The 23,933-nt window shown below is 36.7% G+C and overlaps 2 protein-coding genes across 4 annotated transcripts in view; both read right to left on the bottom strand.

Annotated features, from left to right (window-relative positions):
- The window catches only part of camsap1b (calmodulin regulated spectrin-associated protein 1b), a 30,375-nt gene extending 20,365 nt beyond the window's left edge, over positions 1-10,010 (bottom strand). For both annotated transcript variants that reach the window (XM_088008680.1, XM_088008679.1), the window contains exons 1-3: positions 9,583-10,010; positions 7,491-7,657; positions 837-1,099 (exon numbers count right to left, since the gene is read on the bottom strand). In XM_088008680.1, the coding sequence (XP_087864806.1) occupies positions 837-1,099; positions 7,491-7,656 (429 nt within the window). In that variant the 5' untranslated portion in view covers position 7,657; positions 9,583-10,010. The remainder of the gene's footprint in view (positions 1-836; positions 1,100-7,490; positions 7,658-9,582) is intronic.
- A 1,167-nt stretch (positions 10,011-11,177) lies between these two features.
- On the bottom strand, positions 11,178-23,237 carry ubac1 (UBA domain containing 1). 2 transcript variants are annotated; one of them, XM_014996956.2, is made up of 10 exons: positions 22,727-23,232; positions 18,808-18,928; positions 18,629-18,702; positions 18,445-18,552; positions 18,255-18,357; positions 17,443-17,551; positions 16,452-16,719; positions 16,200-16,286; positions 15,105-15,243; positions 11,178-14,821 (listed from the first exon to the last, which is right to left on the bottom strand). In XM_014996956.2, the coding sequence occupies exons 1-10, from the start codon at positions 22,862-22,864 to the stop codon at positions 14,706-14,708; spliced, it is 1,263 nt and encodes a 420-aa protein (XP_014852442.1). In that variant the 5' UTR covers positions 22,865-23,232; the 3' UTR covers positions 11,178-14,705. The 2 variants fall into 2 exon arrangements, with proteins under 2 accessions (XP_014852442.1, XP_087864807.1); XM_088008681.1 differs by having other exon boundaries at positions 18,255-18,552; positions 22,727-23,237.
- Positions 23,238-23,933: the final 696 nt, after the last annotated feature.

Genomic DNA, 23,933 nt, shown 5'->3' on the forward strand with positions numbered 1-23,933 from the left:
GAAGAACTTTGTGTGGGCATGAAATCTATTGGTCACGATCGCTCATAAAACCAACAAGCTGCACTTTGCATGACAGAGTTGTGGACACAGTTTGCTGCTTGACTTGTTGGAACAAGCTCCAGATGATTTGGCTGCAATCTTATCTTTTCTATTCAAAGGATCTGGGATTTGACTGCCATACCAGCTGCACAAAGACTCCCATTCAAAGTTAGAGCTGTGATTAGGATTTTGCTTTGCGTGTTGCATCTCATCAGTTAACATGGCAACACCCATAAGTTACATGCATTTCATAAAGCCAGTTCTTGTTTTGCAGAGTTAGGTTAGAAATGAAAAGAAACAACGTGGGTTTAAAATTAGGACTGGGCAACATGGCTTAGAAATAAATTCTGATCCAAATCTGACTTTAATTCCTCTCTTTCTTTACTTTATAAGAAATTGCAAATTACTCTACCCTGTCTGGACGTGAACCTGAATTCATTTGGACAGCTTCTGTCCAAATAAACAGAAGCTGTAAAACAAGATTGCAGGTCCTGGGCAAAAATCCAGCTTTTCCAAAAATTTAATCTTCATTAACAGGAAATTAATAACCATTTGAAATCAATCGACATTTATTGTTCCACATTTGTAGAACAAGCAGCCGTTCGGCTTATGAAGCAGCTAATTTTCACATATCATCAGTTTGGTTTGGCCACCTTCTTCTGTAATGAATGAGATTCTGATTTAAAAACCACCTTCTATTTGTTAAAAAAGCAAGAACAGAATAAATCCATAGGTTGGAGCAAATACTTCCACCACAGCACTGCATGTTAAGCTCAATTTTTGAGACACTTCCTTACCATTTTGATAGGAATGCAGGCCAGGTCTCCGTCTGTGACGGGCGTGTCGTCGCTCTCCATGACATAAATGCCCTTTCTGGACAGAGCCTGGATGACCGACAGGTGGGACTGAAGCGACGCGGCCTGCTCGGTCTTCAGGATGAGAGCGCACACACGGCAGTAAAGCTCGCAGGACAGAAGCAGACGGATGACGGGGGGCTTGATGTGCTCCTGGTCGTACTGGTCTGTGTAGAACGGGTCCCGCAGGTCCTCTGGAATATGGTCTGCAAGGGAAAGAATCTGGGCTTAGGTGACGGAGGTGGCTCTTAATGAAGCTCTAAAAGAGGAATGTGAAGTGCCCTATTTTAAAACTCAACTACTCACATAGTTTAATATGATAACAGTTTGTAAGCAATGGAGTTTGCACACTTTACCCACAATGAAATTCAAGAACTTTTCAAACCTTTCCAGCATAATTGAGATAAAAATAAAACAAAGGAAAAAAAAGAGTTTCAATTCACTATTATGTAATATATGAGTTATTTTTTAGTGACAATATTCTGCATCTGCAGCAGGGACAAGAAGTCTCTCACACATACGCACCTGACTGGTCCAAGAACAACACACTTATAGCGAATAGAAATCATTTTTGGAATTCTAACTAACCTAAAATAAGAGAAGTTTAAACTAATTTAACTTTAGACTGAGAAAAAAAAGTTTCTGTTTCTTTCTTAGTTGGAAAAAAAAATCTGGTTTCAACTGTAAAGTTTATTTATTTATTTATTTTTTTTTCCAAATTTAGGCTTTTAACCAAACGTTGGATTGCATTTATTACAAAACTGCGCAGTTTGAATATCAAACACTTTTCAAACTTTGAAAACACCTGCAAGCATTTTCAAAGATTTGAAGCACCTGTGTGAACCCTGAAGGAAGTAGGAAAATGTGTATTATTGGTGCCAGGCAACACAAAAGCATCTCTATCTCCAAATCAAGATACGTGTAATATTTGTTCTAGGTTTGTTTACTGCGAGTAAACGGAGCTCTTTGTAACTATAAGTGAGTGTGTTGCTTTAAGAGTAGCTTGGGCCGCAGATCCTGCTAATCCAAGGCTGCTCAGGTGACGGCACACTTTGCCAATGCTTACTTAATGTTGGAGCCACAAGGAGGAAAACTGTAACTAGTTCTGTTACTCCGAATGTGAGGTCATTCTCAAAACCAGACGCCACTGCCTTACAAGGGCACAGAGCAAAGCAGCAGCGCAAACCAGATTTATCCTGAAGGTAAGCCACATGTTTAAAATAAAAAATCCTTCCAACTTCCAGCATAAAATGGTGTGGCAGCAGAAATAACCCCGTTTCTGCTAAACCTGTTTAGATTTCTGCCAGAGATGTGATAACACAGCGAAAGCTGCATGTGTGTGTATGACGAGTTCCTGGTTTCCACACTGTGAAGGCAACGAGAAACCTTCTCATCAGCAACCTGCAGGTCAAATACTGGAGAGCAAGCAGGAAGGGTAAAGAGAAAAAGTAAAAGTAAAGAGAAAAGAGGGAAAAAATTAAGTATAATTAAATCCCAAAAGCTATCAAATGGTAACTTGGAGGTAAATATGTGTGTACACACAGCTTTTAGCATTTGCAGATGTGACCTAGAGTTTGGATTTTCAAAACAGATGTACCAATCAGGATTTTTCTGGATGATACCGACTTGATTTTGATCCATTTTTAAATTTGATTGGAAAAGATGTGCTGCAGGTTTCTTTACATGGGTAATACTTTTGAATGCAACAGAAAACAATGAACGATCTGCAAGACTCTCCACATTTATCCATTAAAGCAAGCTGAAAGCAGCAACAATTGCATAATATTTGTGCATGCATCTATAGATTTAAAAAATTAAAATAAAAAAGAAACCCCCAAAAAAGACTGATTTATGGAAGAAATTTTTATTTATTTATCCCATAATCAGACATCTCTGACAATCCAAGTGTTTTTTACATTTTATATAAAAAAAAATGTTCACTAACAGAGCAGCAAAACAAACCAGAAATGTTTACAGCTCTCCTTAAACCAATACCTGAGTGGAAATTACCAAAACGCTGCACGATACACCGCTTACAACACTCAGTTACAACGTTCATGCAGCACACTCAACGTAAAACGGTAAATAAAGCATGAGCATTACTCTCTGTACATTTTGTCCACATATGATGAACTGAAAACTTAAATGCAAATAAAACGAGAACCAGTGCTCGACTGCTCCAAATTTTAACTTGCTCAAACCCTATGCAAAGAATCTCGGCAGAAAAATAGGAGTTTACTGAAAAATATAGCCGTATGTGTTCAATTAGATATTAGTCATAATGATTTCTTATATCAAAAAACTATATCATAAGAAAGATGCTACTAACAAATGCATAAAAAGGTATTTTAACGTAAAAGGTTTCAGGGTTTTAAAGTTCTTCTGACTTGTTTTTCTTTCTGTTCTTCTCAGTGTATCGTCTTAGGAGAAGCAACTTAAAAAGCTCTTAAAGGCTTTTGGTTTAACGAAGCAATTCTTTAGTGCACAGAAGATTTGTTGTGAGAACAAATGGTATTAATTTAAAGGGAAATCTCATCATAATTAGCCGAGCAGCAACTGTTATAGTACCTTTAAGCTCGGGTCATTTTTCTGTCCCCATATACAAAAATCGACAACAGTTTTGCAACACATGATTAAACATTTAACCCAACAGTTTCTGCCATTCCTGGAGTGAATGAACATCATGACAGTGGGACTTATTGTGGCAGAAAACAAAGAGGTCTTGCCGTTGGAGTTCATTCTCCAGACACTGATGTCATGTGGCAGCTGACCCCGCCTTCCTGCAGCCCAGGGCAGGCTAAAAAACACACCAACTGGGGTGGGGTGGAGCATCATGATGGAGCCTGGCAACAACAGCCAGGATGCTGTAGATCACACACAGCCAACCGTGACCGGTGCCACACCATAATCTGCACCAGCAGAAGCAGACGGAGGGCTAACGACCTGCCTGCGAGCGCGACTGGTCCTCACCGTCAGCCATAGTCAGCTTCCAAGGCTGGGATCAGCTGAGACACAGCCAGAGGATTCACATCTGCCGGAAACGGCACAAGCCAAACAAACAACCGTGCAATATTTGCATCGTAGCAGACCCCATATGAGCCGTCTGGGGACTAGAAAACAGGACTAATTTATTAAGTTCCCATTGGAGGAAGGCAATTGCAGGTACACCTGAGAGTCGTTTCCCTCTGGGCCTCCGAAGCACGACTATGCTGCAGCGTATCATTTTTTGTCTGCAGGAAGATGCTGCTATTATCCATCTATATCATTACCAAAAGCTCATGATGGCTGACAACAACAGAACCAAGTAAAACCTTAATGAACCCTGAAGGAAAAACAAAAAAGTTTTCTATCCCAACCCTGTTTACCTTAAAAACTCCAATTCTACTGCCATTTTTTAAGTGAATGCTTCAGTGACATTTGGAAATCTGTATAATGATCATAACAAACCAGAGTATGAAGGAGAGCTTAATGGCGTACGATCTGACCAGAGATGATGCTGATGTAACAGACATGCAAAGCCTGAACTCAGGAACTGATGCATCAGGCAGCAAACAAAGCTGCACTACTCTGTAGGGCTGAAACGATTAATCAGATTAACAGTGATTAATCGACTTGAAATAATCCTCAACTAATTTAGGAATCAATTCATTGTTAACTGGAGAATACAGAGTAAAAAAAGGCCATTTGATGAAAGATCAGTAATTAACCAAAACTGTACAAGCGGTTTAGTTTTAGCTTCACTCGGATCAGATTCTTAAAAAAGGAAAAGAAATCTCATATTGTGCATGTTTTGCTTTCCAATCATTAATCAGTTAATCCAAAAAATAAACAGATTAGCCTTACATCGATGTTAAGACAAGCAGAAAGAGCTGAGCTTTTCACATGTTGGAAGTATTTTTTCTTTTTTTGGCTGCAGATGCATCACCTGCTACAAATGATAAAGCACACACTAAAGGAATGCTACGTCATTGCATATTAGCCAACAAAATGTTTATTTTCTTATTTAAAAATTAATTGATTCTGGTTTTTTGCATTTTAATCCATTTCTAACATTAAAAAGGTTGAAGTGGTTAAATGAAAAATGCAGAATGTGATGAATTTCTTTTGGCACATTTGATTAATCATCAGAATAAATCAATTGCTAAAATAATTGTTTGCTTGTAGCCCGACTACTTTGACAACATATACTTTACAATACGTTTATGTGCAACAACAAATTCACCGTAAATAGTCAAAAATGTCAAAGAATGCCCAGAAATTCTGTCATTTCTTGTGTTGATGCAAGAAAGTTAATATTTAGAGTAAGATGGCATTTTCTCCAGTGAGGACAGGAGAAGCAGAAAGAGATGTTCCTTGGACATCTAACAAACCGGCAATGTAAGGAGAGACTTAAAAGCACTGAAAGATACGTCTGGTCTTCGTTCATTTTTCCCAGTAGTGAAAGGCTAATGACAACTGTAACTCACACCCTAACATTTTGTCATAATTCATGTAGTCATCAAAACATTTGCTCCAGTTTCCACCACACCAGCACTCCCATTTCTCTCATCACCATAACAGTCTAAAATCATATTAGTGAGCTGTGCAGGGCTTGTGTAAGCCTCACTTTTCTCCACATAATGACTCATGAGGATAAAGCTACACTACACATCAGATTTTGAAAAAAAAAAAAAACAACCTCTTTGAATACTAATTAAAATCTAATCCCAAAATAAACTTACTGTTTTTTCTTACTCTACTAGTTGCTTCACATCTTTATATTTTAGTCAAAGACACAAAACACTTTTTGACAGAACATCTGCAGGTTATGAAATCCACATCTATTAAATATAAAGTGTCTGTCAAAGAGAAGAGGGAGGGAGTGAAGGCCCAGTCCCAAACAGCACCAATATGAGCCATCAATACAACAATAAAACTAATGAGGCGGTGCAGAGAGACGAACATAAAAAAGAAAGAAAAAAGAGAAGAGGATGCAATATGAGCAACACTATGGACTGGATATCCTGTACAAACCTGTCACAATAAGCAATGATTAATCACATTATAAGTTAAAATTATCTCAATAATTTCCATTCTGACTAATATTTTTTGAATAGCAATTCTGCTTACAGAGACATCATAATTCATTTTATTTATGGTCTTGGTTGTTTTTACTTCCGTTTTATTTGTCGTCTTTAGTTGTGGTTTATTTTGGATATTTAAAATATCTTCAAGTTGTACAGTTAAGCGTTCTCTATAAAGTTTGTTGATATTTGAGGGGCGAACTTATTAATATATTATTTAAAAATGGTATAAAAACAACAACATTATCGTTTATCTCAATAATTACCGGAACAATATAGTAACCAGCAAATTTTTTATTGCAAAAGGCCTATTCTTGTGAGATTAAAAAAACGTCACAAAGCTGCTCCTGAATTACTTTTAAATTAAATCTGATGTTTTCTGAATGCCAAGTTACCTGATCAAGCAAATTATGACTTATAGTCTCTTAGCTTTAAATTTTTCCTTCCCTTAAAACTGGTAATATTCTTGGATTTCCACTCAAGTGTGTTTGAGGTGAAACTAGCATCATCTAACATAAAGGTCCTCTTACTAACACAGGCAGCTTCAACAGGGAGTGTGAGCGACGTGATGTGCAGATGAGTATTTTCCATCCACTGAGCACAGTGTAACAAATATAGATTAAGCATCAGTGACTGTCCCTCCGTCTGATTTAAGTTCAATCTCATTGGCCATCCGACAAGAACGCACAGATCTGGTGAGTCAGTGAGCGAGGTTTCAGCTGCCATTGGGGAGTTGGTGTTAGGATTACATGTGTGTGTTTTAGCTTTCTTTCTGGCTTTTCCTTTAATTGTGTTTTTCTGCTGAAGCACCAAACAAACTGCAGACTGAGTGTGTTGAGAATGTTAAGTTTCAACAGCAAAATACTTACTGTTAAGATGAGAAAAATAAATTGCAAAAAGGTTTGTCACAATAACAAATTTAGCTGGATCATAAAATATCCTAAAAGTTATTGAGATAAATGATAATATTTATTGTTGTTTTGGAACCATTTTTACAAGACAATCGCTCAATCAAATTTTATTTGTGCAGCATATTTCAGCTACAAGGAAGTTGAAAGCGTTGTTTTGGCCGTTTCTTCTGTTCCAGAAACTGAATGCAAGTAATATAATGCACGTACATATTCTCAAATATCAATAGACTTTCATTTTGAACAAACTGTTTACATTGGAACTGGATGATCTTTTAAATACCCAAAATAAATAAAACAAATATAATGAATACTGAAGCCTCTGGAAGCAAAATTACCCATCAAAAAAAGAGGTTATTTGAGACCAATGTGCCAAACTGAAGACTTTTGTCATCCAGTCTTTAGCAAAAGAAATGGGAATGATCAAGCTTGTTTTAATTTATCATGTAATTTATTGATTTAGTGCTTACTAAAGTTTTGTTTCATACTCTCTGGTGTAAAATATGTCACTTGATAAGTCTGTGAAGACTGAAAATACAGATTTCAGGCGACCAACGCAGTTGCCAGTAATTTCCAAATACAAAAATTACGAGCGTTTGTGAGGAAATTATTGGAAATCAACTTACCAATGCCATAGGCTTTGGCAAAAAGCCACCGCAGGTTTGCAGCTATTTTTGCTCTGGCAGAGTCGTACATCTCCAAAGGTACTACATCCATTGTGCCGTCTGCAGCCACCGGTAACTCCGGTTTCTTCCTGGTACCGTCCCCGCCGGCGCACAAGTCAACATCCATCCTTCAAAATAAATAATAAATATAGCAACAAAATGAAGCTGAATATGTTGGGGAAAAAAAGAGGGGTTGGTCATTTTCCTACTCCGTTATTTGGTGCTTTTGCAGTTTAGGTTCATCTGTACTGGGTAACTTTGTACTTGCCACTTGAACATTTTGTACTCTTTTTGACAACTGATGATTAAAAGTTATATTCTTTTGTCTGCGTACATTATTCTTAAGAGAATGTGGTTATCTTACTAAAAGGTAAAACCAAGTACCAGCAGGAGGTCTAAAGGAATTAATTTTGGTTTAATTTGTCATTTTGTAAGAGTGAATTGATATCAAATGGGTGTAAAAAAGATGTGAGATCCAAGTATTGTTCTAATTATTTATCTTTCTAGTTCTTTGACAATACCCAACTGCCAGGAGAAATAAACTAATACACAATTAAATGACAATGTGCATAAATGAAATGCAGGTAAAAGTTGGCAGAGGGACAAACTGAAGCAGAGCAAAATGCTATTTTCTAATAGTAAAAGTGTGATTAAGTGACAATGTATCCAAATAACTTTTTTAAGTTTTTTGTTTCCACAGTGACACATGGCAACACTTTGATTATACAGTAAACGCCTGTCTATGACACACATGGCATTTAAGTCAGGTGTAAGTAAAACCACTAAATACCAAAAACAGTTCTAAATGTAGCATATAATCATGTCTACCGTGGAAGGCATCTGTGGATCATAATACAAATCAACCCACACAATATCTGATAACTGTATTGAATTTGAGACAATAGCTAGATTGTGTTTTAAGTGTGGACCAAAGTAAATCAAAGAAATCCTTCTGACAGGTGGCAAAGCAAACAATTTTAGTTTAAACTAAAAGCTTGAACTATTCATTTTTCCCCATTTAAATAATTTGCTTTCAAATGTAAAATCTGTACAGATAATCCTCAAAAATTATAAAAAGTTAATTACGGTACACACATTACATAGAGTAGTGCCTCAAGTTAATATTTCTTGTAAATTTTACAGATGTTGTTAAATACCCAAAATTCAGTTTCTAGGAAAATCTCACCAAAAAAAGATAACTTAAGGACAATTGAGCAAAAGCCTTGTCCTCTTCAGCATCAATTAATTCAACCTCAGCCCAATTTGTGAATCTCTCCTAAACTTAAATATATTTTCTTTTTGCCTCGTCAAGACTGCTTGTGCACCTTTTTTTTAACCAATTTTTTCCTTCCACTCCACTTTCCATTAATATGCTCAAATACAGCACTCTGAGCAGACAGTGTAGGGTGCAGTCTTTTTCTGCATAGCTGAGATGCACCTGCGATTTCAGTTATTCACCATGCTTGTGTTTCTGGTTTACAACAATACAGAGATGTCAGTTTTAATTTCTAAGCCAGTTTGATATCCTTGTAAATTTTTTTTGTTTTTTGTTTTTTTTTTTTGGAAATTGTGGCTTCAAATAGTTGAAAATGTAAAAATATTAACAGGTGAACTCAAAACAAAGTGGTTACCTTTACCTGTAACTAAGAGACATTATTTCATTGCTGAAGGTAAATGTTTTTCCTAAAGAAAAACAACAAAAGGACTAAACTAATATTAGCTTACCTTGTTTTATAACCTGTAGCGTTATCCTTGCGGTACTGCTTTATCACAATGAAACTATTAACGGCCTAATAATGGCTGGCTGAAACAGCAGGGTAGCTGCTATGTAAATTACAGCATAATGATAATATGTTCATGTTACAAAGACCTAATTTACAAGCAACAGTCATTAGCTGAAAATGAATATTGGCTGTAAACTGGGTTAGCAAAGCGGCTGAGCATGCAAATAAATAGCGGCTAACTAACCCCAGCTAACTGTTAGCTTGCTAATACAACAGCCCCCCCAGCATTCACTGGAGCCATGAATGACGTTAGCAGGAGAGAACATTACCTTGAAAGGTGCTGCGTATTTCCAAATCACCCTTTAGGTACAGCAGGGTTACACAACCAATTAGCCAAAGACCTGCCTCGTTGTAACGTGGTCTGCTGTGTAGAAAATACAGCAGCCGCAGACACGCATCGTAGCCAGCTAATAATAATGCTAGCAGGGAGGGAGGTGAGTCTGTGTGGTCTCCTCCCAGCAACAGAATCCGATTCTCGGCCTGTGTGACAACCGCTCCGCGGCAGACTCACAGGCGAAGCAGACGCCAGACAGAAGCAGTGAAAATGCGACGAGACTCTGGTTGAAATAAAAATAAAATAACAAGAGCAGGTAATCTCCTGATTATAAACCTATCTCTGTATTAAACGCTTCATGGTAGAGAGGAGACACACGCATCCCGCGGTGTGTTCGCGCTCTGCCCATGGAAATAATTTTCATCCCTGCCTTTCTAAATGAGAATGCTGCGCATGCGTGATTACCTTCCAAACTGTCAACAGTAAAACGGTGACAACGAACATTTTCGGTTTATATTCTCCAAAAATATGTATGTTTGTAAATGTATTAAAATTTGGGGGGACAAACGTTCTGTCAACCTTTATCTTAAAATTGTATTCACTTTGGGGGGGGGGAAAATCACTTTTCCAAGTAGATGTCAGCATTGACTTTAATCAATGCTGACATCTAGTGGAGAAATGTGGTATATACACTTCAGTCGGTGAGATGATTTAGTAAGCAGCACTGATTCCTGTTTATGATTTTTGAAAAACTGCATTTTCGTTGTTTTATACCATAATGACATGTACATAATGACAGTATCATTTAATCCTTCGGCTGTTAGTTAAGGACATTGTTTAATAAATACAATTTAAACTCTGCACTGAAAAGGATAAAACTGGGTATTAGTAAGAAATTTTTACTTGATAAAGTTTAAACCTGTGCTATGCTAAATTTCTTCAGGCGTAGAGATATTTGTTGGCTTGCCATGCTCAAAACCCTTTTAAAAAACATTTCTTTATTCCAGTAGCGTAATTTCACACTAAGAAAATAATCCAATCAATAAATATTTGTATAACACTTTGTTTCTTGCTAAACTCACCTTGAGGATTTGTTGTTGAGAAGCGCAATCTTAGTTTCATCTGCAAGCAAAAAGTTCCACATATATTCTCAGTAGAGCTTAGCATGTTTATGTTTTTTCTACAATAGTGAGTTTTGGAGATTATCTTCTCCTCGTGTCAAGCTTCCAAATGCCATACGGACCAAAACAAACTACGTCACATTTATTACTCAATGAAACAAAAGTCAGAGATCAATTAGAGATTTCTAGAAACTTAAATTTGTCTGTAAAAGCAGATAAATTTGGTGCTACAAACTAAATACACACACAGGCCACACTTTTAATGTAAAAAAAAATGCAAAAACAATGCATCTTTTTTTAACTTTGTAATTATGCATTCCATTGCGTAGGTCTTTTAAGGGCTACATATTATTTTGAAAGGCACAGCACTTTAAGTTTGTATTTTATTATGTTTGCAACACTGATCTTTATTGTTCCCCAAAACAAAGCCGCCACATAAACCGACTCCAAACAGAATCCAACGAGCAAAGCCACAGAACAAATTAACTTTAATGTGATTTAGATGTCAGTAGCCTTGTGGCTGCTTGAATGAACAGACACTCAATAGATTGCATAGGTTGTTGATGTGGGACAGTCTTGCATGACATAGCAGAGCAGAAATAGCTGGTAACCTCAAACATGTTTTGCTTTGTTCATTTAAATTCCAGATGAATGTTTGGAAATGTTCTCTCTCTTATTTTTGGTTTAATGTTTTCTTTAAGAGCAGAATCTCTCAATGTACAGTTCTCAGCAGCTCTACACATCAACTCGCCCTGTTCAAACACCACTTGAAATCACACCTTGACCCACAATTTTCATAAGAACATCTCTAAAACGATGTAAAAACAACCTTTGAAGCATTTCTCTTTTTACATTTGGAGTGCAGCTTCGAGGTTTGCTAAAACTGTTAGAAATAAGACCAAGTTACGAGTTTGGCTTTGATATAAATAATGTAATAAAACACAGTTCAAACAGACACTTCTCTCCAAAAACATTTAAATATCTTCTTTTTTTTCCCATTTTTTGTTAAATATTGCATGTCTTGATGTTGCAGTCTGAAGAGATTTGCTAAAGCCAAACTAACATCGGTTGAGCAGGGGTTTGCCACGACAACAATCTAAGCCTCCCTGAGCAGAAAGTCACATCAGTACTACATTTTAAATATAGAATAAAAACACTCAAAAGCTTGGCAAAAAATAAAAATAAAACAACCAACACCGCCCTCCATATTGTTTTTTTTTAGTAGAACTACAAGAGGCAAAGAGTTCCAACTTTTAGCTGGAGATTTTGAGTACTCAATGCAAAGGCTAATAACATTGTAAAACACTCTAACCCTTTCAGTTTAAACATCACTAATACTCATATCAGATACATATCTTTAAGTCTTTACTATTGCACAGAAATACAGATTTTCTCCCCTCTTCATTGGGTAGAACTAGGGACAAGGCATGAAATACAGGAACATTTTGGTTTGGTTGACAGCATGAAGTGTTCCTTGCTCTCTGAAGGAAACTGGAGACCAAAACTGTGTTTATAAAGACGCTTGTGCCCCAGCAGCGTGATTCAAACGCATTGTCATTCAGAGATTCAAATTAAAGGTTTAAAAGGCAAACCCCAGCCCCACGTTTTGATCAGGCTCAGCTTCATTTACTGTCCGACTCCAGACAATCCATGATTTGACTTCGTCTGTGCCGCAGTGAGCAGTGTTCGAAGAGGTGAACAAGTGCTAAAGAAGCGCAGATATAGTGACATTCAAGTCCACATTGACAACAAACACACAGGCCGACTGTAGCATACTGTTGGAAAATCAGGACCGACACAACTTAGAGTACGAGGTCTCTGAAAAGGCAAAAAAAGTTTCATGTTCGCAGACGACAGAAGTTTTCCTCTTAATAAGTGAGAGGTGTACAACTTACAGTGATTTACGGGTGTGAACGGAGAGGTAATGTATAACACAGAACCGCTCAGAAGTTTACATGCACTCATCACTGGCCTGAATGTCATTCGTAATATTGGACTTTTAAAGATTGTCATTCCTTTTCCACAGTGGGAAGAAGATAAAACCAACAACTGTTTTAATTTATTGTTTATTTTATGTAATCTAAACAGTTTGAAACATATAAATAAATCTCACCTAACAGTAAATATTTTGTTGTCATTAACAAGCTTCTGAATCGTTAAAAATTTGTTTGTTTACTGGCTTTTAAACAAAGCCAGGAAACTATAAATATTGTATTCATAGTTGGGGGCTGGGTTTTAGAAATAATCTTTATTTTAGCCAGCTAACTATATTCTTAAGACCTTTTTTTAAAACGTTTGGGATCATTATCCTGTTAGGAAACCTAAGTTTCATCCATGTGACCCAAAATGTTACCATTAAAATAAAGGAATCCATTAGGATCTTCAGGAGCAAAACAGACACCAGAAACAGCTGAAAAACCAGTTTATGGACTTCAGTAAATGAAGTTTTGGTGTGGAATAAGAAAGAAATCCCTTCTCCAAACTCAATACAATTGTAGCTGCCTGCACATTGTCTCCTGATTCAACACTGTGAAGTAAAACAATACAAAGACTGAGCCGTTTGGCCACAAAAAATATGCTTAAAGGAATTCAAACCAAAGCACATTAACAACTGTCAAAAATAGTGGTGGCCGCATTATGCTGTGGGACTGTCTCACTGTCTAACTAAATTACTCTAAATTTAGATAGTTGAAACACACTTTAAAATTGGTTTTGGAACAGGTAACGCAAAATTATATATTGGACGTCCTACAACACTTTTGGAAAATGTGTGAATTAAACTTAAAAAGCTGAGCTGTGCCTTCAAACCAAACCATCCATTTTCTTTACACCCTTGTCCCTTAGTGGGGTTGGGAGGGTGCTGGTGCCTATCTCCAGCTAACGTTCAGGGCGAGAGGCGGGGTACAACCTGGACAGGTCGCCAGTCTGTCGCAGGGCAACACAGAGACAGACAACCATGCATACACACATTCACACCTAGGGACAATTTAGACAGACCAATTAACCTGACAGTCATGTTTTTGGACTGTGGGAGAAAACCAGAGTACCCAGAGAAAACCTACGCATGCACAGGGAGAACATGCAAACTCCATGCAGAAAGACTGGGGCCGGGAATCAAACCCAGAACCTTCTTGCTGCAAGGCAACAGCTCTACCAACTGTGCCACTGTGCAGCCCTCAAACCAAACCAATTTAACCAAATTAACACTAAAAAAATCAATCAGTTATGACAAGAAAAGAGAAGCTTCTTTTATACCTGCAGGAAACATGTGGTGAATACACAAATATGTATTTTTATTTGGATCTTCTTTAGACGAGAGAAAATCCACAAATAATTCAAATAGTTTTTTAATAACTGCATTTTTATGTTAAAACTATTGAGGAAAAATTATGAAAAGCACAAGATTATTCCGACATTCATGCCAGTGATGAGTGTGTAAGCGTCTGAGCAGAACCGCGTCTGAAAGCTCGTTTTCAAAGAGCTTTGTGAACGCTTAACTCCAACAACAACCTGAACTCCTCCACACATTCATTAATAATGAAATGTAACATTTTAAAGAAACAGAGAAGACTGTTATATTTAAATATTGCAAATCATACAAAAACTGTTCTTTAAAGTGTAAACATTAAATTGATGCCTGATGTAATTTCTTTACATGGAGAAATTATATAAAATAAATCATGTCTGTCATATCTGTAAATTGTTATTATGTAAAAACAACATGTTAAATCTCAATTTATATTACCACTGTAATAATAATAATAATAATAATAATAATAACATTTGTTTTGTATAGGCGTTTTACTGTATTGTTATAAATAGTGTAACATTTTAATTCAAACTTTTAACTCCTCTGGCTTTTTCTTTACAAGGCAGAAAAAAAGAAACAAAAAAAAACCCAGTAAACTCTATTTGTGTCACATCCATACACACATTTCCTTGTATGATCATACATACAAACAAGCTGCCACAATCACACGAGGGTAATCAGGAGGCTCTATGTGCGATTGAGGGTCTGGAAGATTCTGGATATTTGGAGCATGACCGGGCCGGTCTCAGGGTCGTTCATCCACTGGGTGCTGTTCAGAGGATTCTCCAGCATGTCTTCAAACGCTGCACAAAAACAAACAAGAAAAACACATGACATGGTTATCGAACTCCCCTAGAGTTTAAAATGTCACGATGGTTTATGACAAATACTGAGATGCCACATTCTGAGCTGGTGCTTAGCGGGCAACTTCCTGTACATTTCCTCAAATCTAACTGTCATCTAGAAATTCCCTTTATATTTTATATTTTGGTCACACTTAAATGGTTCAGATAGTCACACACAATTTAACATAAGACAAAGATCTTCTGAAAAACGGATTTTCATCAATGTCACACTGGAATATACCTAGCAGAGTCTTGGGATTCGTTAGACCCAACTGGACCACAGGGTTTTCCAGAATCGCTTGAAACAGAGGGCTGTTGGTGTCGATGCCTTTATCTAGATCTTCTGGAGATGGTTTCCTGTCTCCCAGCAGCCACTCGCACTGCAGAATGAAAAAACAGAAACACAGATGTGTAAAAATTACATTTTACAAGATAACCCCCCCAAAATTAATAAATCGATAAAGTTTCCACAAACACTAAGTCTGATCACTAATTTTGAGTATAAAACAATCGTAATGTAATATTTAAAAGGTAATAAAAACCATTTTTATGACATAAAAAAAGTAAATATTGAAATAAAACCACACACACACACACACTTGTAAAATGCAAACCATTTTTTAAACTAGTAGGGAAACATGTTATTTTTTGCAGTCTTAATTTGTAATCTGTGAAATAAAATTAAATCCAATATTACTCTATTTAAGGTAGATTTAGATTTGAAATTATTTCTTAATTTTATCTGTTCACCAAATTCAATCTGACAGAGAATCTGTGGGGTCAGCTAAGTATTAGGGTGATGGCAAAGAGGCTTTCCACCCTCATTAACAAAAATAAATTGTCAAATACCAGTGGAAACGAGCCAAAAACCTGGTCAGTAAGTATAAGGGATTTTCACACTGATTATGAGGAGGTGCATAAAAATGAAACTACTTTTACAGTGTTTCATGCAGATGTCATTTCCTATTAGAAGCAAATTTAAAATTACTGTGCCTATGAAAAGGAGAATAAATAATTGTTGGTTTAACTTCATTTGAAACAGTTAACTTTAAATGTTTTGTTTTTCATTAAAAACAACTGTAAAGCTCTAGCTATAAAACTAGCAACTTATTCAAATAAAGAGAGGAATGAGAAGCTTCATGAACAGGGTGGTTCTCATTTGTTGATTTTTTTGTCTTCTTTAGTTTCTCACTGAGGGATAATCATGTAAATATGAACAAAAAATAACAGCACAGGTTTCGTCTCGTATGGGAACTTTGCATAATAACATTGTTGGTACTCCAGCGAAACAGCAGATACTGATTGAGATAACACCACGGTTTATGTAATCACCTACCGCTGCATCTTGTTGGTTATTATTCACTCTGAGAGCATCAATCACCTCCTTTTCATCAAAGCCCATCTCCATCAATGCAATCACAGCCTGGAGAATCAAAGACTTGGTGTAATTATTGGACAAACAATTTTTAGAAACATTAACAGAGCCTTAAAGAAAAGAAAAGAAAAGAAAAGAAAAGAAAAGAAAAGAAAAGAAATGAAATCCACAAGCTTATATTTTTAAATGTAAATGTTACATAAAAGCACTGACCCTGGAGTCTGGCCTGAACTCCCTTTTCCTGCGTATTCTCTTGAAGATCTCTGTGAGTTCGTCCTGCCGGCTGCTCTCATCGGAGCTCGATTGCCTTGAGAGGTTGGAAAGAATGTTAGCTGAAGCGGAGGCTGAAGCCGAGGGGCCCGTTATCGTCGCTGCTGCGGCCCCTGATGCCCCGGAGGAGTCCTGTCCCGGTAGTGGTGCATCCACAGTGGGGTCATCTATGTGTTCGATCAGCCACTCCATGGCCTGGGTCACCGACATGCTGCAGGGAAATAAAAGAAAAAGTAAATAAGTAAATAAATAAATAAATAAATACAGGGTGCGTGCTGGAAAATAATGCTGTTCTGAACCCAAACTTTATTTAAAGGGGCAGTATTATGACTTTTTCCAGGCACAAAGTGCTATTTTATAGCAGAATCAAGTAACTATATTGCCTTCAGTTGTTAGAAAAATGCTGTAATAAATCAAATATGAGTTAAAAGAAATTTGACTTTGTAATTTAACACTTTGAAATTGGGCCTCTGTCTTTTTAAAAGCTCCTTTCTGGAACTTCAGGAAATCATCACAACGTCGCTCCTCTATTAACCCTTTAACAACGTTTTTAGCAGCACTTCACTGAGAAGTAGGTCGCATATTGAGCTCAGCTGATGCGCGGTTCTACCAGGTGTTTGCCAATCAAGGCTGGCTAGTCTGAAGGAGCTTAGTGGGGGAGTCAAGATCTGTGAGGCCAAAGTTCAGATGCTTGGTGTGGAGCTGCACCTCAAAGGCGGAGTTAGGTCCAATCAGTCGTTTTGCACATCTGTATGGTTGCCAAGGAGATTAACGGATTTCTCAAACACGCATCAAAGAATCAAAGTAACACTTATTGTTGATGAAGGAATAACATTATAACATCATGATGTATAACAAAAAAAAAACTTGGTTTTACAAAACACTGCCCGTTTAACAAATGAATGGATAAAGACCAATTACACATCAGCCTTACTGGCAGAGTCTAAGTGCTTTGATGGCTCTGCTCTCAGGGAAACCCATCTCAGTGAGCTGCTGGAGGGCCGTTTCATCCACATGATCCTCCTCATCTTCATCTAACATCGCTTTGATACAAAAAACAAACAATTACAGAAAGGCAGAATATCTCAGAACACAAAAATAAAGACTTTTGAAGCAACAGCACACACAGTTTAGAAAAGATGAAGAAAAACTACAGTTTATAGTCACTTGTTATTAAAGAAGCCGACTGGGGCCTTTGGGACGTTTTCAATCAAAGGCAGAAAAGTCAACATAATCATTTTATTTTTCAGTGGCTGTAATCCTCTTCCGTACATCAATATGGTCAATGTGTGAGTGTTTAGTTTTCTTCTGTAAGGATTTCTCAAAATGTGCCCATTTTATGACAGAAACATAAACTAAAATCTAAGCCTGTCGAAATAAGAAATTAATCAATTAATCACAAGATAAATTAAAATGAGCTTGATCATTTCCATTCTGATCATTAATATTTAGTAAAGAGCAATTTTGTTTACAGAGACTTTATAATCCAGTTTTTACTCCCATTTTATTTATTGTTTTTGATTGTTGTATTTTTTTGACGTTGTCTTTAAGCATGCTGTACTGGTGCAGAGTTATCAAATAAATTTGTAATTGAGTGTTTAAAGTATAAGGTTTTAGTCCATTCAGCACTGTTTTTCTGTATCAGATCGGTATTAGCTGATTCTAAACCTCAGATATCTGTATTGATATCGGAAGTGAAAAAAGTGGATCGGTGCATCCTCATCATAACTAGATATTCCTGCTTACCGTTGGCCTTTTTGAAGAGTTCAACAGCATCGGGGTTCAAGGCAAGAAGCTTCTGTGCAACTTCAATAAGAGAAACCAGGATTTTTCTAAGCTCCGTTTGAAACTGGAACAACACAAACATCAAAACACAAACATGTTCACAGACATCCATTGTTTTTAGTATAACTGCAGGGAAGCTAGCTCGTCTTACATCTCTGATGTTGTGCTGCGTAACAGTGCGCTCAGTGTGCCGTGTGGACAGGCTGGCAGTAGCCTTCAGGATAGCATCTTTATCTGGAGCTTTGGTATCTTGTTTCTTCTGTAACAAACAGCAAAAAAAATATGTAACATGAAAACGTTCGGGTTATTTCCCACAGAAACATGATCAAGCTTACCTTTTCATCTGAACTAACATCTGCCATCTTGGGAGGGGTTGGCGGCGGTCTTTTCTTTATGAGCAGCAAAACATCTGCCAACATAAATGACACACAAACCCGTATATTTTAAATATATTTTAAAATAATAAAGACATGTTTGCTCGAATTTAAAAACATGCCACACGAGCAATGCATACCTTTGTCTTTAAGGTTTTCATCAGCGATAGTTTTGGTGTCGGTGAGGACTCTTTCTGTAGCAGCGTGTATAAGTTTATGATGGGTAAGTGTTTTGGGGTCTTCTAGAGTTCCATGAACATGCTGCAAAAAATAGAGAAAAAAATTATATGTTAGACAAAAGACAAATCTGGGATTGCAGCTACTAAATATGGAGATAACTCATATAGATTTAAAACTTCATGCTTCTTCAGACTCCATTTTACAGATCTTTTGATCTATTTCAGTGCTTAAAATACATTTATGTGTTTATGCAAGATTTATTAGATTTTTTTTTTACAGTGGTAAGGATTTAAATATGGAAGCTGCAAATCAGGCAAACTCGCTACAAGACCCTTTTTTTTAAGGTTTTGTTGGTTTTTGTGGCCTTTATTTGAAAGTAGTTCAACAGGAAACAGGGTAATGAGAGAGGGGGAAGACATGCAGCAAATGTTGTCAGGCCAGGAATTGAACCTGCGACCACCACCATGAGCAATAAGGCCTCAATATGTGGGTGGTGCTTTGCCCCTGCACCACCACAGCAACCCCACACTGATCTTTAAAAACCCTGACCTTCTGATTCTGATTACTTTTAAAAAACACTAAATGTTTTTTTAAAAGTAACCTTCAATGTTCCAGTTTTATTTTACTGAAAAACATTAAACTACACCCATGAAACTGCACATGAAGTACTGATTTCAAATATAAAAAGTTTAGAGCATTCCTGTCCAAACTACTAAGCTAAATGAACAGTAGTATGCATTTTCCTGGCACAGAGTGCCGTTTTATAGTATAAAAAAGTAACTACTATCTTCAGTTGTTATAAAAATTTTGTATATATCAAACATAACTAAAAAAAATCTGACTTTGCATTTAGTGCCTCTGTCTCTTTAAGAAGCTCCTACTCTTTCCAACTCTCCACCTTCAGCATGTCATCACAACAATGCTTTTTCATTAAGCCGTTAACGACTGTCTTAGGAGAATAAAGCCAGGTTATAAAAAAAAAAAAATATTTTGTGTTGTACTTAACATTTTTTATTGTAAGAAAATTATGTTTGTAATTATTTAACCCTTATAAAAAGTCTCCATCTGCATCAAACACCTGTACTGAATGGGCCAAATTTGCATCACTCTTAAATTGCAGCTGGTGGGCCGCACAAAATCAGTTCAAGAGCCATAAATGGCCCCTGGGCCACATTTTTAGACACCCCTGAAATACAGAGAGCATCAGCAACTCATCCAAGAAGTAAAAAGAACATAGCACAATATCTAAACTGCAATATCAGTGCATAATTTCAAAGGATTGCTTGGATACAATATTGGTTGTGCTATTATTATATAGTAAGTTCAATGTATCTAGACTCATCAAACCAATAATGTATCCTGCCATTTGAGAAAACTTTCAGTAATGCCCTCACTTAATATAGACTTCAGTGACCATTAGCGGTATGTTAAGCTTACAGAGAGAGTGATGGGAGCATCATGATGATGTCAAAGAGAGAGGAAGAGTGAGGGAGGTGTGGGTTAATTACAGTCAATTTCTAGGTGAAACAACAGCTAAAACAGAAACAAATATCGTGTTCACATATGTATATACCGACTTTATTGTGCAGAATTTGTTTTCTCTAATATGAATTTTAATGTTTTTCCTCATTATTAGTCACAGAAATTGTGACAGGAATCTTTCATTTTAGTTTTGATGCCTTTTATAAAGGTCTGGGCTAGAAAACTAATGTACAAACCATCAGTTGTAACGTTGTTTAATGCACTATCCTTGACTTAAATTAAACAGAATGATGTCTTTGCAATATTAAACAAATATAATCGCAAAATCATGTTTTCCTAACTGCCTCAGTTAAGGTCAGTGTTCATGACTCAACAAAAAAAGAAGGACTGGGCGTAATGCATCAGAGGAAAACACTGCAGACCAAAAACAGAATAAAGGTCCGTCTGACTTCTGCCAAAACGCATCTACCTTTTCGAAAAATATTAAACAACTTGATGAGACATAACTGAACTTTTTTGGAAGATGTGTGTTTTATTACACGTAGCTTCTCATTAAAAAATAAAACATCAAGCAAAAGCCGAGCATGGTGGTGGTAGTGTGGTGATCTGGGGTTGCTTTGCTGTAATTGTTGGAACCATGACTTTTATGACGGGACTTCAATGCATGTTAACTGTTGCGTTTTGCAGGGGTGTCAAACTCCAGTCCTCAAGGGCCGCTGTCCTGCAGTGTTTAGATGTGCCACAGGTAAAAAAACAGTGGAATGAAATGGCTTAATTACCTCCTCCCTGTGTAGATAGGTTCTCCTGAGCCTTGCTAATGACCTAATTATTCTTTTCAGGTGTGGTGCAGCAGAGGCACATCTAAAAGTTGCAGGGCAGCGGCCCTTGAGGACTGGAGTTTGACACCCCTGGTTTATAGTGACGGCATTACGTTTATGCTGCTTCACCGTGACTTTCGACTTCCCCTTAGGAAAAAATAAACTTGTTCAATTAAATATAATTTAATTAAACTAACAGAAAATCCTCAAAGAAAATGTTTTGTAATAAATTCATAAGATTACACCACCTCACACCATGTAGCCTAAGCTAATCTACAATTTTCAAAGAGCGAGGTGAAATTCAAACATTGAGAAGTAAAATAATCATTTTAAAACTATTTATTCAAATTTCTAATTAGTTAAGGCAAGGTTGGTGTGGATACATTTTCCCTCAATTAATTAAATAATCCTTTAAAAACTGCTTTGTCGGATATTCGATGATCTGAAACATTGATTCAAGTGTGAAAAAACACAAAATCAGAATAAATACTTTTTTACCGTATTGTGCAGATTATTTCAATGCTTATAAATATTTTTTTTATTTAGCAGCAGTATTAATTTGGGTGGGCATTTAATATATTGTTCATCATTTATTGTGATAAATTTCTTATCGTGATAGGAATTTTGATTTATCGCTGTTATGATAAATTTCAACTAATCATGTTCAAAACTGTGTTGTTGGGATTATAGTGTTACTAGCTTCTCCACAGTTTGTTCAATAAAAGTATCAATAAATATCAATAAATTTGAAAATATTTGTGCAGGTCAGAAATAAAAATTATTCTTCTTTAAGTAAATATTTCAAAAGAATTATCTGTGATTACAATCAGAACCACACAGTTACTTTAAAAAAATAATAAATATTTCTTATCACTTTTATTGCGATCATAATAGTACCACAAAATATTGTGATTAAACAAATAATTGCTGCCTATTTGTTTTGATAAAAATCAACTAGATAATAATTCAAATTTTTGTTTTAATTGTATTGTTTAAAACAGTAAAACTGGCAGTTTTGCTAAATCTAATGTAAAAAACATATAGCTACACAAATTATAATTTGACTCATATGATTCACAAAAACAAGAAAACAGAATAAGACTAGAAATAATTGACTGCTTTTGAGTAGCTTCAATAAATGAATGAATGAAGTTTGGGTATAGCAGAAATAATCTAATTTTAGCAACTACAAGACAAGAAAACTACACATAAACACTGTAGTAAAGTTAAGACAGAAGTGTTTAAGTTGACCATTATATTAATGAGGTTTCACGTTAAAAGGCCAAAAAAGGAGAGAGGGGGTGAGCCGTATAATAATAGAAAGGCTAAGAAGCAGCATGCCTCTCTGACTGGGGACAGAAAAAAGGGCCACAGTGTTAGTTAGCTGAAGAGGGGCAGCCAACCTGCTAAATTATAAATAGCAGAGTCTACCCAGTTACTATAAATACAAAGCCAGTGACACTGACACTGACAGTTTAAAGAGAGGCAATGGCAGGTATATAACACCTCAGGCAGAGGAGTGACAGGACAAAAAAATGTCGAAGAAGACACAAACACCCCCACTTTTAAAAAAACCTACATGTTTCAAGCACCTCTCCTTCAGTTTTTCAACAGTGGTGTCTTCCGTGACCTCCTCTAGCCACTCCGTGCCGTCCATCGTGCAGATGTGTATTTTCAACACTTTGCCGGCGAATATCTTCTCCTCCTGCACGAACATAGCTGCTGCTGCTGCGGCCGAGGCGGCGGCGGAGAGAACCAGCCCGGGGACGGTGGCAGGCGGACAGCCGTTGTTGCCGTGTCTGCTCTTCTCGGAGAGCTAGCGTGCTAGCGTTAGCACCCAGCCAGCCAGCCGTCGCTTGTAAATCCGACGACAACACAGGAAAGAAAGGAAGGGTGCACCGCTCAGCTCAGACCCATTTTTCGGGGTTCTGGCCCGGTTGTCGGTGTGGTGGGAACCGAGTGACGCGTTCTCCGGTCCCCAAGTTGCCGGTTTTTGCCGTTTAGCACATAAGCGGCTGGCAGCGAATATCCTATTTTTACTGTAATGTTGTGAACTGTGAACTGCAACTGTACTCGCGGCGGGGCATTCTGGGAATTGGAGTTGGTTTCGCTTGTCCCATGTCAACGGAGCAGAAAAACGGGCCAAACTAGTTTACTACGCAAACATTTTAGCAATTAAGATGTTATGTATTGCAAAATACGACGTCGTAATAGGGCCATTGTAGATTGAAAAAAAGTGAATTTTTACTCCCCAAAAATCTAGAAAAGACAAGAAAATTTCTGAGCTTGAAAAAAAAATGATAGAAAACTCCGAAAATATGTGGGGGGGGGGGGGTTCTTCTTTTCCCCCAGGTTTTATTGGCTCTTTATTTTAAATTTTAGATCGGAAAGTGAGAAATGAAAATTTTTAGATAAATTTAAAAGATTTTCTATAGGTAAAAACTGGAAATTTCAGAGTTTGAATAGTCAAAAATGTGACAGAAAAATTCCAAGATATTTAGAATAATTTCAGACCTATTCTGGAAAAAAAAAACTTGGGATTTTTTGAGTTCCAAAAGTCAAAAATCTGCTTTAAAACCCCCCTCATATTTTCCAGAATATACACGTTTTATATGAAACTTGTGCTGCAATGGAGAAAAAGGGCCATATAGGTGTAAATTTCCACTAAAAACTCTGCAAATTTTAGATTAATCTCAGTAATTTTCTAGAAAAAAACATGGAAATTTCTGAGTTTCAGAGGTCGAAAATCTTTTGGAATAATTAAAAGTCAAACATTTTCTACTTTC

The sequence above is a fragment of the Poecilia mexicana genome, unplaced genomic scaffold, assembly GCF_051168715.1.
Source record: "Poecilia mexicana isolate PSO_F unplaced genomic scaffold, ASM5116871v1 scaffold_9, whole genome shotgun sequence".
In the NCBI taxonomy this organism is placed as follows: Eukaryota; Metazoa; Chordata; class Actinopteri; order Cyprinodontiformes; family Poeciliidae; genus Poecilia; species Poecilia mexicana.